Genomic DNA, 17976 nt, shown 5'->3' with positions numbered 1-17976 from the left:
GCTGATTCTTATTTTTTCACATATAGCTATATTCCTACTGGAGAGATTTTACTAAAAATTCTTAAGAATTCAGCAATTGTTCACTAGCCCTTAATAATTTAAAACAACTTTGGTAATAAAGGCATCATTGTGAACCGCGCTTTTAAATCCACGCCCAAAGTTATTTGAATGGTTAGTATATTTGACCTTAACGCTAACACTTTAACAAATTCACCACTTTTACCGCTAGATGGCGAAAAAGCCCAAATAGTATCTGTTAACAAAGCTAGTACAAGATCCCAAGTACTTGAACAACTAAAATAGCCACCAGGTGTCATCCAAGAGAGGAAAAAAGAAAAGACTATTCTCCCCACTCAAATACAAAGATTCATAGTTTTAAGCGCAACCATCTAAGCTCTATCAGAGGTAAATGCCTGGTCAATTAACTGTCTAAATAGTTTGCATATTTATACTCTATATAATTTATACAATGCTCTTGACTCCAAGATATTGCCTTTCAACTAAAACCCAACTAAGTAAAATTTAGTTTCTTTAAAAAAACAAGAAAAAAACCTGCAAGACCAATGAATGAGCTCAATGTATTGTGACTCATAGTTTTAACCTATCCAAATACACTGCACAAAAGAATCTAAAACGGCTAAGACAGATACCCAAGAATCTTCCAAAGTGTATTTGGTTATGTATATATATTTCCAGATTCATATTCTTTTTCCCTATATTTCTCTCCTATAAGCAATTTCATTGATTGCAAAAAAAATCTAGATAATTATGCTGTTATGCCTTGAATCCCAGTGTGATTTTTACGAAAGCCCTGCAATTTGTTACCAAAACGTTCACAGTAAAGAGACAAATGTACCTGTCCTTAAGAAAGATGTATAATGAGAATGATTATGTTGAACAGTCCAAAGCTGAAAATTAAAATTAAAGCTTTACAGAATTAAGCCCTATTTATATAACAAACCATGCTTTTTAAAAATCCATCTTCTGCACTTCACTAACTTCTAACAAAGATTTTTCAACGCTGTTGTAAACATTATGTCAGCTAAAACACTATGCCATGCTGCCTTTTATAAGGTGACTTTTTTTAGGCCGAATCCTATTCTTAATCCTCTGGACACAGGAGTTGTAATCATGTCATACCCTGCAAATCTAGCGGTAGGTGGTGTCTCAAAAAAGGACGTTTTCTTCCTTCTAGGAAGTGGTCAAAACTTGTTTTTCCCTCTTGTCATCAGGCAAAAACTTGATTGTTTTTCGTTGCTATCGAATTAAGAGATGGAAGAGAAAGCAGTTCAGGAGAAAGCAAAATATACTGATTAAACTATACTAGCTTCTCTTCCTTGATCCTATAGTATTCTCTTTTAAGTTCTCGACTTGACCTCGACTGGGCTCATTTCCACCCTGCCTACAAAGCACTGGTTTTAAAAAGAAAAAAATCCAAGCCAAGAATGCTCTTGTCTATGAACATTATCTCTTCTCTGGTTTTTATTACATTTTCTTTTGAAATTCGTTAGATTATGTTCAACAACCAGCCCTTGCCCAACCGGTTTCTCCCCTTCCCCCATCTCTCTACACACATCACTTTTTCCTCCTCCCATCAGGGCAGTGGGCAAAACACTGCAGTGCCGGGAACGCACGCTTCGGGCCGGTCACTCAGCAGTTTATCCTCACTTGGCTTTGCAAACAGCTCCCCCACCCAACCTTGTCCCCCAGTTCCCTCCCTCGGCCATTATCTTTCTACTAGACTGTGCTCAGTAAGGGACTCCAGCCAGCTAGCACGTCGAGGGCTTACGGTAGCCTGCCTACCAATAGGAGCCTACAATGAAGAGAAGTCAGGTTCAGCCTCCCAGCAGCCCCAGTGTCTTCTCCTGGCTGTACACCTACTGTACCCGCGAGCGAGCCGGGCGCGGGAGGGGGCGCGCAGGGAGGGCGGACAGCAGCCGCGGCGTGCGCATGCGCCCTGGGGTTGTTTTTCACAAAGCTGCTCTTAAAGTGAGCTGGCAGCTTCCAGCCGCCCGTCTTTGTAAGGAGACCACTGAGACTAGCTGGATCGCGGAGCAGCAGCCTCTGTGCTGCCCTGACTTTTTAAGAAATCTCAATGAACTATTTGTAAAGAATCACTGATCCTGCCTGCAAGCTCTTTGCACGGCAAAGACATCGATCAGTGTTAAGTGAAGATCACATTTTATATGTGATCTTGACTTTTTTGTCTTACATTATATTTTTTATAGATTTTGTTATAAACATGGTGCTGGGAAAGGTAAAGAGTTTGACAATAAGCTTCGACTGTCTTAATGACAGCAATGTCCCTGTGTATTCTAGTGGGGATACAGTCTCAGGAAGGGTGAATTTAGAAGTTACTGGGGAAATCAGAGTAAAATCTCTTAAAATTCATGCAAGAGGACATGCGAAAGTACGTTGGACCGAATCGAGAAACGCCGGCTCCAATACTGCCTATACACAGAATTACACTGAAGAAGTAGAATATTTCAACCATAAAGACATCTTAATTGGACACGAAAGAGGTAAGTTTTTTACATTATTCAGAAATTATTAGACCTGTTTTCTTTGGCAAAGTACCTTTTCAATTTTTCTGAATTACTGTAATCCTACTCCTACTATAACGTATAGCTGTTTGATAAAGGTTGGAAAGGTGGAAGATTTGAATTCTCCTTGACATTCATCGTGTGTTAAGCCGTAATGCATGCAGGCATCTGCAAAGTGACTGCAAACTGCACTTATTGCACTACCTCTATACCCGGCTTGGTCTGTGCCATACACACTTGCAATCCATTTCCACCTTACGTATAAATTCTGCTTATATCCGATTCAGTAATTTTACTAATATGTTTTCAAATGAATTGCTAAAAGCTACAGTCCTATATTAGGTTTTTCCCTTGTACTCTGCAACCTTAGATCTTAAAGACTATGCTTCAGTGAAGAAATGGAGTAACATTTTTAAGTGGGTTAATAGGTGTATTTCATTTTTAATATTGACACGCAAAAGACTTAAGAGAATTGATCGTTGTTCTTTGATAATGGGTTTCTGTGGTTTATTTTGACATATGGTATCAACACCCCACGTGTTTTTTCCCTATTCTTTCCAGTTCCTTTAGAAATTTACATCAGGCATTCTCTATCTTAAAGGACAGCACCTATCATTATGATATGTTTAAAATCAGTTTTAGAAGCCATTTAGCGTCAGAAATTTTATTTTCCAAGCATCATGCCTAACTTTGGAACGTGCATTCAATGAAACCCGTGGCAGTCAAATGGAATTGAAAAGTATTCGGCTCATTGGATTTGATTTTTGGTTAGAAACTGGAGATAAAGGGTTGTCAAAGGGAGAATGGGTCCTGAGATTTCAAATCTATTGTTTAAATGGTTACATTGTGGAAATATAGCAGACTCTAAGCTTGTTTTTCTAAGTTTCCACCCTTTGTTAGAAGCGGTTCAATCCTGTTTCGGACCAGTTCTGGGGGGTGGTGAGGAGGGGCGCTTGTTCTGCTCTCAGCAGATTGGTCACACGCGTCAGGTGGTGGCGATGACTTAATTCCTAGCCCAAGAAGAATATAATGTTAAAACTGGTTATGTAATTTTGTCCTTCTCCTTTTTAATGCAGTATTTAACTGGAATGTTGATGATTTTTCAGAGTAGAACACATTTTTACCTCCATTTTTAATTAAAAAATACACATCCACGAGGAAGTGCTAACTGAACTAAGACAAGTGTAGAAACGTAGGGTGCTTTGAGTTAAAGCATGAATGCATTATTTTTAAACTATTAAGATGAAATCAATCTTTAGTTGAATTTTCAGTTACACATAGGTAATTTGCATCCTGAAATAATTTTTAGTTAACCTCTCCACGCAGTGACAGTGATAAGAAATGCAACTGCCTAATGACAGTCCTGGTATTTGTTGAACAGGACACACAAGAGTTTGTATTTGATCCTTCCTGGACTGGCAGCTTTTTATAAGATGAGTGAGAAGAAACAAAGGTTTTTAAGGAGTTGAGGTTTGCAGTGGGGTAAAAGTAGAATAACGACTTATGGGGAAATTTTCATTAATTACGCCACGATTTCATAGTAAAGAACACTATGTGCCCCGCACCCCCACGAGACACCCCTCAAACCCTGCAAGCTTGAACGAGCTTCGCTTGGAATAGTTTCAATGACTTAAAACTGGGACCTCTCAAACTAGCCTGGTAACTGAGACCCCGCCCCGGGCGGCCGGCGATAGGCGGAACCGGGTTTGTTAGCCTGTTGCTAAGGCGATGCCAGGCTCTGATTGGATTGGGCGCGGGCGGGTGGGGAGAGTGGGCTCGCCGGCTGGGGCGAGGCTTGGAACCGGCGTGCGCCGGTAAAGGTCCCTCCTGAGCTGCCGCCCCCGCCCCTACTCGCATCCCTGTCCGGGCTTCTGGAGGCGCGCGGGGCTCATGTCACATACCGTTCTGTTGCCCTTCACCTGGGCCCGCTTGCAGCCCCGAAATGAACGACCACAGGTTTCAACAGAGTGGAGAGGAGAAGCTTCCGCCGGCCTTACAGGTGCCGGATGGCCCTGGGCGTAACTTTTTAGCTGACAATCCCATTCACGGGGAAATTGGGTGGGCAGGGTTAGCAGGACCCCATTTTTCACGTTTTCGCGTGGAAGTTGTCAGGCAGCCTCTGTGAACGCTTGTCTTCCTCTTAGCTGAAACAGCGTGTTTCCCTTTCTATGCTGTCACCAGACTGGCTACCTTGATGTGACCCGAGTGGGGAGAGAGCGCCAAGACTGGCCGGGACACGGAAGAGAAAGTGACACTAAGAAAGCGGGGTGGGGTGGGGGCTTTGACGAGTATTCCTTGCCCCCTTGTCATTGTTTCTTTGGGGCTTTTGTAATGCGCGCCGCCTTCCCCGCCCCACCAGTTTCCCTCGCCGCAACTGTAAAGGTGTCAGGGTGGCCCGAGCCAGATCGAACCGGTCACCGGCCGGGGCGTGCAAAGCGGAAGCGCCGCAGCGTGCTCGCCCCGCCTCACGTCAGCAGGCTAGGCTGAGCGGCCGCGAGCGCGAGCGCCGTGCGACATATGCCGTATGTATAGCGGAGCGCGCGGGCGGCGGCGGCGCGCGGGCGGGCCGGCTGGGATCTGCTCGCGCCGGTTTAGGCCGGTCCTCTCCTGCTCCGGTCTAGTTCTTGATTGACAGCCCGGCACTTGTTTACCACGGCGCGGCCGCCGCCGCTCGCCTCGTTGAGACTGCTGAGCTGGCACAAAAAAAGGGAGCGAGACGGGAAGAAAGGGAGAGGGAGACAAACTTTGGGCGCCGTCGCGGGGAGCGATTTTAAATGGCCCCCAGCACATCAGCGGGATTTCGGTGCTGAAATCCCGTAGAGAGGATTTGCACGGAGGGAGAAGAAAATATTACTGAGATAGAAGAGAGTCTTGGTGATTTTTTTTTTAAATAAAAGTTTCCATATATAGGCGCTTTTTTCCTTTTCTCCTGTGGTGGAAGGGAAGCATCACGTTTTTTGTGTGAATTCATTACTTTGGTGAGGGAAAGTTAAATGATAATACCCGTTTCTCTTAGTCTCTTGGTTAATGATAAAGGTTTCTACACCGAGAAAACTGCGCTAGTAGACGTTTATGTAATTAAATTACCCGGTCAGAACGCTTTAGAAAATCATTTTAAGAATGCAGAACACTCCTCCACATTTTGTTATATTTGTTTTGGAGATAACCTATTTGAGCAAAAGATATTGGTTGTAAAATAAAGTCATCCCGTTTTTTCTAGCAATGGGAAACAAGTCTAGTCTTCATTTTTCAAGGATGTGAGAGAGTTGTTTCCTATTTAGCAGGCACCTTTTAAATCTAAGGTATATTTTATATATATGCGAATTTTTAGCTGTTGCTAGGACAGACTGAGGTGGTCATAATTTTAGGTTCAATAAGAATTTTTATTTTTAGCTATGAAACTGACATTAAAAATCACTTCGTTTTTTTTAACTCCAACATCTATTTGACAGAGTTTTCTAGGTTTTAGAGCTTTAACATTCACATCTGTACCAAAAGTTGACATATTTTAAAAGGCTTGCATGAACAGTTTTCATTCTATATATAGTCTTAATAGGATAAATTTAAGTAAGTGGATGAAGAGAAAGGTAACATCTTAGTATGAGATTGGAAATCTGAATCTTTTGTTGAGCCTGTATTGTCACACATAGATGCTTTACAGTTTAGGTTGTTTTCCAATGAAAAACCAACTATGGGGTATAAGTATTAATTATCCCCATTCTACAGATGAAGCAACTGAAGACAGGACTTTTATTTTACCCAGAGGAAGTGATGAAGTTGGAATTAGAACTCAGATCTCTCACACTCTAAAGTTTGTGGCCCTAATTACTATGTGAGCATCTTTAAAGTTCTGCCACCAGGAAGAGAGTGTAAAGGTTTATTAACAACTTTTTTGTTTTCTTTTTGTTTTAGATGATGATAATTCCGAAGAAGGCTTCAACACTATTCATTCAGGAAGGCATGAATATGCATTCAGCTTCGAGCTTCCACAGACGTAAGTATTTTGTAACAGGCATTTTTCATAAACATCCATTCTTTTAAAACGAAACATTCTAAATTTAAATATTTTTAGTTTAAAAAAAAAACCCTTTTCATTATTGAAACTTGCTAGAGGAAAACATACTCAGAAAAGAAGCTATTTTTTAAATCTAGAGTGGCAATATTATAGAAAGCAAAGCTCAATTCTTAGTATCCTGTCTCAAGTTTTATATGGTTTTTAAAACTTGAATAGTATTTCATTTAAAGTGAGTGAATTGGAAGGTGCCAGTGAAATAGTAAGCACTTAATACTTAGTTTATCATCAGCATTAGCAGAAAAGGTAGAACATAACAAGTCTCTCATTTAGTAGTTTATAAAAATTCAGTGATCATTTTTTCTACTGATGCTACCCAACAGCAGTAAGCTAAGAAAGTCAAAATAATTAAGAATATCCTAACTTTAGAAGTGATGTGTTTTTTCTGATGTGAATTCATTAGCTTCTGTGCAAAGAGCTATTGAGAAGGTCATTCGAGATACTATGACCTGGACTTAAAAGGAAACATCCATCAGAGATACCTTAATATAAGGCTTGGAATCTCGTATGAAAGGAGGAAGGAAAGTAGTATATTCTTAATGTAAGAATAAATCATTAGAGGAAATTATGCAAAGAGTAATTTTTGAAAAAATGCCTTAACAGATAAAACATGCAAAGTGGCACTTGTACTGTTTGTTCTGAAAGGTAAACTTGCATTATGTAAGAACTTCAAGTGCCAAAGGTACATAATTCTGTATTTTCTTAAATTCTAGTACTTGTTATATATGGATAGAGTTCATAAAGGGTATTTTTCAGAGTATCCTGTATATCATATTGCTTAAGAACATGATTTTTAATATAATGCCCTAATTACTTTCTGAGAGAAATATTTTAAGTCTGAATACAATAGGACTAATACATTTGTGCCTGAATATTTTCAAAGGATGGAAGTAATTTAATATATTTTTTAAAAATTCTGTCTATAAACCAAAGTACTTAAAGTAAACTCTAGAAGACCAGCATAGATCCTGCGTTTTATTTCTCTGCTATACAAGTTAATGCATAAGTTTAAAATACAAAACAAAAAGTAAAACACCACTACTCCTCATAAAAAGCTAGCACTCTACCTTGTAAATAAGTGAACCTTGTGCATATTTCTAATGAAATTATGAAAAAGAGACTAAATTCACTAAAATAAAATCTTCTACAAGTAATAAAATCTGGGAGAGTTGAAAGATAATTCTGATTCTCTTGATACAGGTCAACAGAAGAGATCCTTTTTCTTTTTAAAGTCTATAGTATAGTTAGAAAGCATGGCCAAAAAGAGAACATAAGTAAACTGGGAAATGTAAAAGTATTTTTTTAGAGCTTCAGTGGATTTAATGAAATGCGAAAAACTTTTGAAACTATAACGACTATTCCAGGCCTTTTCTAAATCTTAATTAGTTACTATAATAAGAGATAATAATAATTCTTAGTTAATGAAAAATGGAGCGCCATAGGGAGTCGTTTGGTCTGAGTGTTTTAACCAGTGTCCAGAATATCTCAATAGAAATAGTTAAACCATTCTTAACTTTATTTTTAAACTAAAGTCTTGACCTTTTCAAGAATTGTTCATTTCCAGACTTTCGTAATTTTGCCACCAGCATTAAAAGTAGCCTCTTCTTAGTTTAAAGAGATTGTATTCTTCTGGCTTTTTTAACCAAATTTCTGTAATATTTAACAACTATGTGTTATTATTTGGAAACAGAAGGTTTTTTCCCCAGTGACTTATCCCTTTGGAAATATAAATTATGCCTTTAATAACTCATTGATGTATAAACTTACAATATATTAACACTTCTATGCTGAGCTACTGTATAAATATTAAAAAGAGGTGTAAGATTAATATATTGACCTTTATATTCTGCACAGACCACTTGCTACCTCATTCGAAGGCCGACATGGCAGTGTGCGCTATTGGGTGAAAGCCGAATTGCACAGGCCTTGGCTTCTACCAGTAAAATTAAAGAAGGAATTTACAGTCTTTGAGCATATAGATATCAACACTCCTTCATTACTGGTAAGAATTAACTGAATTCTTCATTTTTTGTTTTTGGCATATAAATACTAAAGAATAATCACCTAAACTACATATACATTCTTTATAATTTTTAAATAATAACTTCATTTTTGAATTACATAAATACCATTTTCAAAAAAAAAATAGTTAAGAGCACACAAATTAATGCAGAATATGCTCACATTTTCTGATACTGTAATAACTTTAAGTAAATTTTTAAAGTAAGACCAGTATTTGGTATGAAATATCTTCCTCAGGAGGTAACAGCAATAACAAAAGAATAGATCTATCTGTTCCCTAAATAATTTTAGTAGAAAAGGAACAGTAGTATCAATTATTATTATAACAGTATCACTTAACTTGAAAATATCATAATCTAAAATTTGTACTGCATTGCATTATTCCAATATAGGGATAGTTGTCAAATGATGGGGAGATTATTATTTTCATGAAAAAACTTAAATTCTGTTTTAAAGGAAATCTTTTTTAATTGTATTTTTTCATAAGATTCAAATTTGATTTCAAAAACTTTACTTGGTTTAAACAAATAATAACATCTTTAAGCAAGTAAAATTAACCTTAAAAATGAGCAATTTTCTGTTTTTACGTATTGAGTTTTACATTCTCAGAGAAAGATGTTATCATTTGGGATTATAACCAAGCTGCTTTCCAAACTGCCTCTTTTTTTTTTTTTTTTTTTTTTAAGGCAGTTTAAATGGAATGTGGAAAGGGTTTTTTTTTTCTGTTTGTTTTTTTGGTTGGTTTTTAATTTACTGTGTATGTAAATAGCCTGAGCTAAACTATGTTTATGAAATGTGGTGTTAAAACCCTGTATCCTTTTTTCTTTAATTGAATGGAAACTTGTATAAAGACAAAAATACTAATACAAATCAGAAGCCATTGGTTAGTGGAAAAGTATATTTGGATACTGGAAAAAAAAACCATTACTTTTAATGTTAAATTCTTCAAGAATTTAAGATTGTATTTTAAAACATTCTATTACTGTCTCAATTCATACATTGATCTTTTTCTATAAATTTATTTCTTACAGTCACCCCAAGCAGGCACAAAAGAAAAGACTCTCTGTTGCTGGTTCTGTACCTCAGGCCCAATATCCTTAAGTGCCAAAATTGAAAGGAAGGGCTATACGCCAGGTATGTATGAGGTGGATTCCCACAAAAAACGATCTTTCTTCACTAGCTCTTGTGTATAAATTTACATTATTTCTACTAAATGTAAACATGATACAGTATTCTTTGGTAAAATATCATAAATTGTGTCCAGTTTCCTTTTATAAATTAGAATGTAGTGTTCTTTTTTAAATTGCTACTGTAAATGTGTAGTTTATTTTTATAACTATAAGTTACTTGCCACTCTTAGGATAGCTTTTTATCCATGTAGTTCATTGAACTTTCAGACTTTAGCCTGAGAGTCTACATTTGTTTTGGGGTTGGTTGGTTGGTTGGTTTTTAACAGTAGATATATATTTTTTTTTCCTGTAGGTGAATCAATTCAGATATTTGCTGAGATTGAGAACTGCTCCTCCCGAATGGTGGTGCCAAAGGCAGCCATTTACCAAACACAGGCCTTCTATGCCAAAGGGAAAATGAAGGAAGTCAAACAGCTCGTGGCTAACTTGCGTGGGGAATCCTTATCATCTGGAAAGACAGAGACGTGGAATGGCAAATTGCTGAAAATTCCACCAGTTTCTCCCTCTATCCTTGACTGTAGTATAATCCGTGTGGAATATTCACTAATGGTATGTATAGATTTAAGGGCTTGGGGTGGGTTTTTTTTTAGGTTTTAAAGTCATAAGGGTATCATTTTGTCTTATCCAGGATTTGATTTTTTTTTATTCCATGTGTCATATATATAATTATATGTAATTCTTTATATAGTTTGGAATATAATTACTAATTTTACCTGAGGTAAATGTACACGATGGAGAAACTTTTCAAGTATATCATATGTATATAAGTTTAAAATTGAAGTAAATGAGAGCCTCAAATAACATTAGATTAGGTTATTCGTTTTTTTAAAGGAAATAGTACTTGGCATTCTAAACCTAACATCTCCTTTCATTGTTTAGGTATACGTGGATATTCCTGGAGCTATGGATTTATTTCTTAATTTGCCACTTGTCATTGGTACCATTCCTCTACATCCATTTGGTAGCAGAACCTCAAGTGTAAGCAGTCAGTGTAGCATGAATATGAACTGGCTTGGTTTATCCCTACCTGAAAGACCTGAAGGTAATAATTTGATAATGCATATCTAAGCTTAATCTATTATTTTCAAGAACATAATTTTGCTTCTGATATTTTATGATTAAAGTTTGTCTATACTTGAAGAGAGTAGATGTGCCCCTAATGTTAGGATTAAAACATATATCCCCCTAGTTTTGATCACAAGACAAATTATTATTATGTTACCTTGACATTCCTTTTTAATACCTTCTATTCTGTGTATTTTGACATGCATAAGAACGTGCTGTTCGAATTGCGTGTATCTTTTTCCTTCAGCACCACCCAGCTATGCAGAAGTGGTAACAGAGGAACAAAGGCGGAATAATCTTGCACCAGTGAGTGCTTGTGATGACTTTGAGAGAGCGCTTCAGGGACCACTGTTTGCATATATTCAGGAGTTTCGTTTCTTGCCTCCACCTCTTTATTCAGAGGTAAGCATCAAACCCTCAAGTACAAAATGGGCTGTGACTCTCTTAGTAAACAGTATTGCAGACTTTTTAAAAACACAGTTAGGTTTTGATTATCATGATAAGAGGAAAACAAATAATTTTGAACAACAGATTAAAAGTCAGATCATAAGGTTGTCACTATTTACTAAGTTTGACCCAGAGGTAGGACTGGTCTCTTATATTATTGGGGAAATAAAGATAATGATCTAACCTCATACTTCTAAAATGCCAGTTAAAGGAATAATTCATCTTTTAAAGCATCTATAGAACTGGCATTTTACAGTCATTGATTAAATAGCTAGAATTTATCTTTTTCATCATCCTTTTCCAATTTAATTTTCATATTTTAACATTCTCAGTCATAAGGGAAAATAACATTTGTAATAACATCATAAATAGCATTCCTGTACTCTTGGATTATTTTTATTCATCTCAAGTAACTAAGGACTTACATGAATAAAACATGGCCCTTGGGAGAAGCGTACAGACTGGTGAGAAAAAGAAACTTAGAAGCAAAATATTACCTAACAATGTAATAGTAATGCACAGTTCATTTGAGGAGCAGCTTGCTGGATCTTGAGAATCAGGAGGGGCTTCCCTAAGAAGGTGATTGTTAAACTGATTCTTGAAGAGTAGGTATTCTCAAAATGTAGAATGTTCCAGGCAGGAAGATAAATATGTGCAAAGGAAAGGAGGTGTAGGGAGCAATCCAGCAATGTCAGGATACTTCAGAATATATATATATATACGTAATAACGCATTGTAGGGACTTTAGAGTTGGCCTTGATACGAATTTAATACCAAATGATTTTGTAAATCACTAGCATCAGCTTTTTCTTTTTGGTTGCTGTAGTTTAGACAGCTATTTTACAGTGAAATATTACTCCCAAGAAAGACATAAAAGGATTGTTTCACTCTTCAGCAAATTGCTTTTATTTTTTTTCCCCTTAATACCATGACTAGAAGAGTCAGTTTTCCTTTGGATGTGATTAATATGAAATCCACGTTATTCATTGAATATATAGGATGTTCAGAATCTGTTCTGTTCTGTGCAGATTCTTGATTGGACATAATTTTTCTATCCCACTATTTCAATTCATAAAATTATTAGATGCTAAAAATGTCCTCCCACTTTTTAGAAACACTGTCACTACATTTTTATTCTGACATTTCTGTCTTGCTTATTAAGTCCCTCATTTGTGATTTGATCTGACAGGCATTTTAAAAGAATGGCAATCTAGGTATCCACTTTTAAGCAGTTTGTCATAAAATCTACCTCCTTTTAAAATGAACTAAAGATAACTAAGAGAATTCAAAATTTTTAAAACCCTAAATTGTTTCAAGGTGTGATTTAATTATTTAACATCTAGCCACATAGAGGGGGGAAAGTATTGTAAATGGGTCTTGTCCAAAAGATCTTTCAGTAAAAGAAATGTATTAAACCCAACAATTTGCCTTCCTGTGCCTATTCTCTTCGTACCTGAGAAGCAACTGAAATATGTTCACTTTTATTAAGTGTATGTGCATATGAAAGTCACTATAGAAAGAGGCAAGGGGAAGCCTCTAGAGCATTTTGGGTTCACCATTCCTATTTCTTGATACACACTGTATTCCTAGGCTCTCCCTAGGGCTTTACACCCATGAGTTATTACCTCACCTAAGCACCAAGAACTTTGTTTACACAACTACATTCTTCCCAAATCTCGGGAAAAGATGAGTTGACTTTTTTGTAACAGGATGAAATGGATACTTTACAGAAGAAAATCATTGCTATGAAAATGTTGGCCAATTCTGTATTTGAGTCTTAAGTATGACTAAGTGCTGAGTAAAACTCCATTCTCTGATAGAACGTTACGTTTAGCTTTTGTCAAATAAAACTATTTCGGCATACCTTTCTAAATTTAATTGTTAATCTAGTAATTTAATAGCAAGTACTTTATAGATGATACTAATAACCTTTCTTCCCCATACAAACTCTGTATGTTCTTTCTGCTTACATTTCTCAACCAGTACTCAAAATATTAGCCTATTTGCTGCATTCTTACTAAACCTTATCAATTAACTTTGGTTTTGGGGTTTTTTTTCTCTTTTCTTTCTAGATTGATCCAAATCCTGATCAGTCAGCAGATGATAGACCATCCTGCCCGTCTCGTTGAAGGAATACTTGATTAAATCAAGTTGATGTGGGTTCCGAACTGTATCTCTTCCCTTCCCAGCTGAGGACAGAGAAGTATCTTGGAGACATGTTTTCAGAGGAAGTGGAATTGCTTTTGCCCAGAAAAACGGCGAATACATGAAACAACCAGTGATCATGCTTTAGAAGCCTACAGCAACATTCTGGGACTGCTCCAACATGCTTGAAGATCTAAGCTTTTCTCCTTTAAAACTGGCACATACTAAGAGCAGTCTTCTTAGCCTATGGTCATACGTGTCAAGACACCACGTTGTAAAGAGGGATGATTTCCTTCTTTTGATTTGAAAATTTGCACATGCTCAATGCTTACATTGTGCGGTTCCATGTCACTACAGCTTTTTTTTTTTCCATTTATGCCAGACTCTTGATACTCTTTTAAAACTTGTTTGCAGTTGAGCACAACAAGGAACAAAAGAAAGCTTTGAAAAAAACTTTAACATGAAAAAAACGCACTGACATTTTTTTTTTTTTTAATTTAATATAGCCTGGACTTTACCTGCACATGCTCAGAATTGTCCTACTAGGCTGACCATGTATCACCTCTTCAGCTTGGATCCTATTGTGGATTTATTTACAAACATCAAATGCCTTCAAGCCAATCCTTCTTGCTGTATGTTTTGCAGCCTACTGTAGTAGATACGCAACAGATATGTGGGAAAAGAGATAAGAGGAGGAAGCTAATAAGAGACTTTGTCAAGATTGTATACCTTCTTGGTTTCTTTTAAGAATTTGTTGCCTTTCTACTATTACAGCAAAGCAGCATTTTGTTACTGACTGCCTAAAATCACTTAATCTCAGGTGAACGCATCACTTGCCAAACTGTTGGAATGCTATTTGTGTTTTGTTGCACTGTTGAGTTTTTTTGTTTGTTTGTTTGGTTGGCTTTTTGAAGAGGGAAATTTGGAAAAGGGACATACACAAAAGTGATAACCCACCCGCATTGCCTTTTTATCATTACATATGAGAAGAAACTAGCAGAGCTAAGAATGGAGTAAAGAGAGGCAGTATGGCAGGCACCAGCAAAGAGTTAAGGGCTGTTGCTCTTAAAAATTATTGTTATTTTTTATTATTATTTTAAAAGTATGGAAGTTTTCCAGTCACTGGAAAGGAGGAGAAAGTGCATTTATTTTTATACAGAGTTACTTAATTACCTCCAAAACACATATGTTGGAGATCATTTTTGCTGGTGCAGAGTATTTTCATGAGCAGGAATATATATGTTCAGATTATGATTAGAGAGCTCAATTTATACATTTCCTATCCTGCTCAAGCTTGACAGAGCTTGAAAACCCAAGTTTATTCTAAAAGTGTATAACTTCAAAATTACAAATACTAGAATATGTGCTAGAATAATAACTTTTATATTTTTGTGGTTCTTTTAATGAAAGTATTTTCTTTCATTACCTAAAGAAGATTTCGCTAAGCATGAGAAATCATTCACTTTGAGTATATATAGTTATGCAGAATCATCACATCAGTAAATTATAGCTTCTATTAAAGATAATTTACAGTTGGCTCATAAATATACCAGCATTCATGAAGACACTTAAAACTGCATTTTCCAAGGTACCAAGTTGTACTGATTGTCTTATTTTAGAAGGAATTCAGCTCTGATGTATCTTAATGAAAATCAGCATCTCTGGTGTTGCAACATATGCGTGAAATGGGTCTTACATCTATCCTGCCATTTAATCCCACAGTTAATAAAGTGGCTGAAAATAATAGTAACTCTGGCTTGGTGCTTGACCTGGTTAAATACTGTCTTAAAGCTTCATACAAAACAAATAGGCTTTTCCATAAGTGGCCTTTAAGAAAACATGGAAGACAATTCATGTTTGAAAAATGCTGACAGGGTGAAGAAAGCCCATGTAAAAATGAATCGCGTTTTAAGTGATTCGGTTAAAGGGTTTGGGCTCCCATAGCAAACTAATACTAGATAATAAGGAAATGGGGGTGAAATATTTTTTTATTGTTAAATCATTTTGTGAATGTCCCCCTCAAAAGAAGCTAATGGAATATTTGGCATAAAGGGCATTTGGTGGTTTTATTTTTGTTGGGGCGGGGGGTGGGGGGATTGTCAGAAAATCCCTTTTCTCTTCTTATGTCTAACTGACTAGGGAACAATTATTGATATGCATAGCATTGGAATACTTATCACCATATACTCTTAAATAACACATGAGGAAAGAATGACCAATATTCTGATAATTGGCACTAGGTTACAAAATATGATAAGATTTCAAATATATAAAACTTTATCAAATAAAGTTTTATTTTCCGCATTAAAGTATTCCCTTACTTTCTTACTTAGAGGCATTACTCCTTTCTAAATATTGGTCAATTCTTGATATAAGATATGAGGTTCACAGGTGTATTCCAGTATTCAAGATAGATTCCTGATTTTTCAATTAGGAAAAGTAAAATCCAAAATGTTAGCAAAACGAAGTGCAATATTAAATGTTTGCTTTATAGATTATATTCTGTGGCTGTTTGTAATTTCTCTTTTTTTCTTTTTTATTTGGTGCTGAATATGTCTTTGTAGGCTGTTTTAAGAAAACAATATGTGGGAAATGATTTAATTTTTCCTATTGCTCTTCCTTGTGGAAAATAAAAGTGTTTTCGGTTTTTTTCCTTTTTGTAAACTTGTTTGGAGATTTATTTGAATCTTGAACATATCAGTAACTCATCATACATGCAAACATAATTAGGACTACAATTAGGGAGTTCCCTCGTAGTCTAGTGGTTAGGATTCAGTGCTTTCACTGCCATGGCCTGGGTTCAATTCCTGGTCAGGGAACTGAGATCCCGCAAGCCACACAGCATGACCAAAAATTAAAAAAAAATAAAATGAAGACTACAATTAAACTCTTAAGACAGTCTGGGTAAGAATTGTTTCTAGCTCTCTGCTAAAGAAAATTACTGAAGGCTTAAAGGAATTTTTAGTACAGATTATCGTTTTACTTTTAATGATTCATTAAGCTATGGATTTTTAAAATAAAATTTAAAAGTTAGAAAAAAAGATATATAAATTTCCATCTTATATATGAACCAAACTTAACCAGGTATAGTTTCAGGTACTAATTCCTTCTCTCTGTGATGTGTCCAAGTTTCTAGTATTTTAAGAGCATGTAAATTTAAAAGTTGTATTAATCTAATCTTAAAACAATTTTTCTAAATTTTAAAACGTCCTTTTTCTCAAAGAATGTCTGAATTTTATAGTGATTTGTAACATTTAAGAAGTACGTTTGGAATCACATTTAGAAGTTATCTTCTTTCAGTGTTTATACATTCACGGATGAGCAATCAAGTTGTATATGTGCCTTAGTATATGATTCTCCACTCTTCTCTAATTACATGAAAAGTTACAAAGAGACATTTAGAGACAGACATTTATATTGTATTTTATAGAAATACTATATCATCCTTGTTAACAATCTACATAATAGTATGGTAAGAAAATAAAAATGACTAGAAGAAGAGGAATCATAGCATGAGAAGGGGAGACCTAGGTTCTGGGTTCTATGGCTTTAGATGTAGCCTTGAACAAGATGTGTGAATTTCGATTTCTTCATCTGCAAAGTGGAAAAGTAGCTATCCAAAGTCCTTTTCGTGACTGCAGATACAAGATTATAATACATATTTAGGTAAAGAAATAATGCTCTGTCAATTATTAAAACATTGGAAATTAACCATGCTGCTTCTAAATTTGCATTTGAATACTTTTAGACAGTTCAGTACATGTCTCAAATTATATAAAAGACAGTTATCTGGGTCTAATTTTTGCCTTACATCACATACTCATCAAACTCCCTTTGTCATTAATTATAATTTATTGAATGGCCAACATTGGTATATTTATAAGGACTTTTGATTGTAACAGAGGGAGAAAACTCAGACTAGCTTAAGTAAAATGTATTAAATAGTAATTCCAGGGCTTCCCTGGTGGCGCAGTGGTTGAGAATCCGCCTGCCGATGCAGGATACACGGGTTCGTGCCCTGGTCCGGGAAGATCCCACATGCCGCGGAGCAACTAAGCCCGTGAGCCGTGGCCGCTGGGCCTGCGTGTCCGGAGCCTGTGCTCCGCAACGGGAGAGGCCACAACAGTGAGAGGCCCGCATACCGCAAAAAAAAAATAAAAATAAATAAATAAATAAATAAATAGTAATTCCAGGGATGAACTACATTAAGCACATTTGGATCCAGAAATCCAAATAATCCTCTGGGGACACACTCATCTCTCATCTCCATTCACTTACCCTTTTTCATATTAGCATTATTTTTTCCTATCAGCCTATTCTTTCAAGTTAGATGGGTCAGGAAAGATGACCTCAGCGTTTATAGTTCACATAAGAAATACTATCTCAAGTCCCCAAATCACTTGTTAGGGAAAATCCTGGTTGGCCAATACCTGGGTCATGTTTCATGCTACCTAGAATGGATTTCCCAATAGAAACGAGTTCTGTTTCCAGA

The 17976-nt window shown here is 36.3% G+C and overlaps 1 protein-coding gene across 3 annotated transcripts; it reads left to right on the top strand.

Annotated features, from left to right (window-relative positions):
- The first annotated feature begins 1616 nt into the window (after positions 1-1616).
- On the top strand, positions 1617-16148 carry ARRDC3 (arrestin domain containing 3). Of its 3 annotated transcripts, none has more exons than XM_059063468.2 (8): positions 1617-2522; positions 6456-6537; positions 8470-8617; positions 9669-9771; positions 10120-10376; positions 10707-10869; positions 11140-11294; positions 13412-16148. In XM_059063468.2, exons 1-8 carry the CDS (start codon positions 2243-2245, stop codon positions 13466-13468), a joined length of 1245 nt encoding a protein of 414 aa, XP_058919451.1. In that variant the 5' UTR covers positions 1617-2242; the 3' UTR covers positions 13469-16148. The 3 variants fall into 3 exon arrangements, 2 of the variants coding, with proteins under 2 accessions (XP_058919451.1, XP_066887421.1); XR_010840192.1 differs by having other exon boundaries at positions 1995-2522; positions 11102-11294; XM_067031320.1 differs by lacking the exon at positions 8470-8617 and having other exon boundaries at positions 1996-2522.
- The last annotated feature ends 1828 nt before the right edge of the window (positions 16149-17976 follow it).

The sequence above is a fragment of the Kogia breviceps genome, chromosome 4 (assembly GCF_026419965.1).
Source record: "Kogia breviceps isolate mKogBre1 chromosome 4, mKogBre1 haplotype 1, whole genome shotgun sequence".
NCBI classification, from domain to species: Eukaryota; Metazoa; Chordata; class Mammalia; order Artiodactyla; family Physeteridae; genus Kogia; species Kogia breviceps.
Note: the sequence above shows the minus strand (reverse complement) of the source record. Positions and strands in the feature narration are given on the sequence as shown.

Bases quoted from the DNA above. Each gene is read 5' to 3' on its own strand.
- ARRDC3 (XM_059063468.2), top strand. From the start codon at position 2,243: ATGGTGCTGGGAAAGGTAAAGAGTTTGACAATAAGCTTCGACTGTCTT. The intron at 10,377-10,706 runs GTATGTATAGAT...TTCATTGTTTAG, and splicing joins GTGTGGAATATTCACTAATG to GTATACGTGGATATTCCTGG. The intron at 10,870-11,139 runs GTAATAATTTGA...TTTTTCCTTCAG, and splicing joins CCTACCTGAAAGACCTGAAG to CACCACCCAGCTATGCAGAA.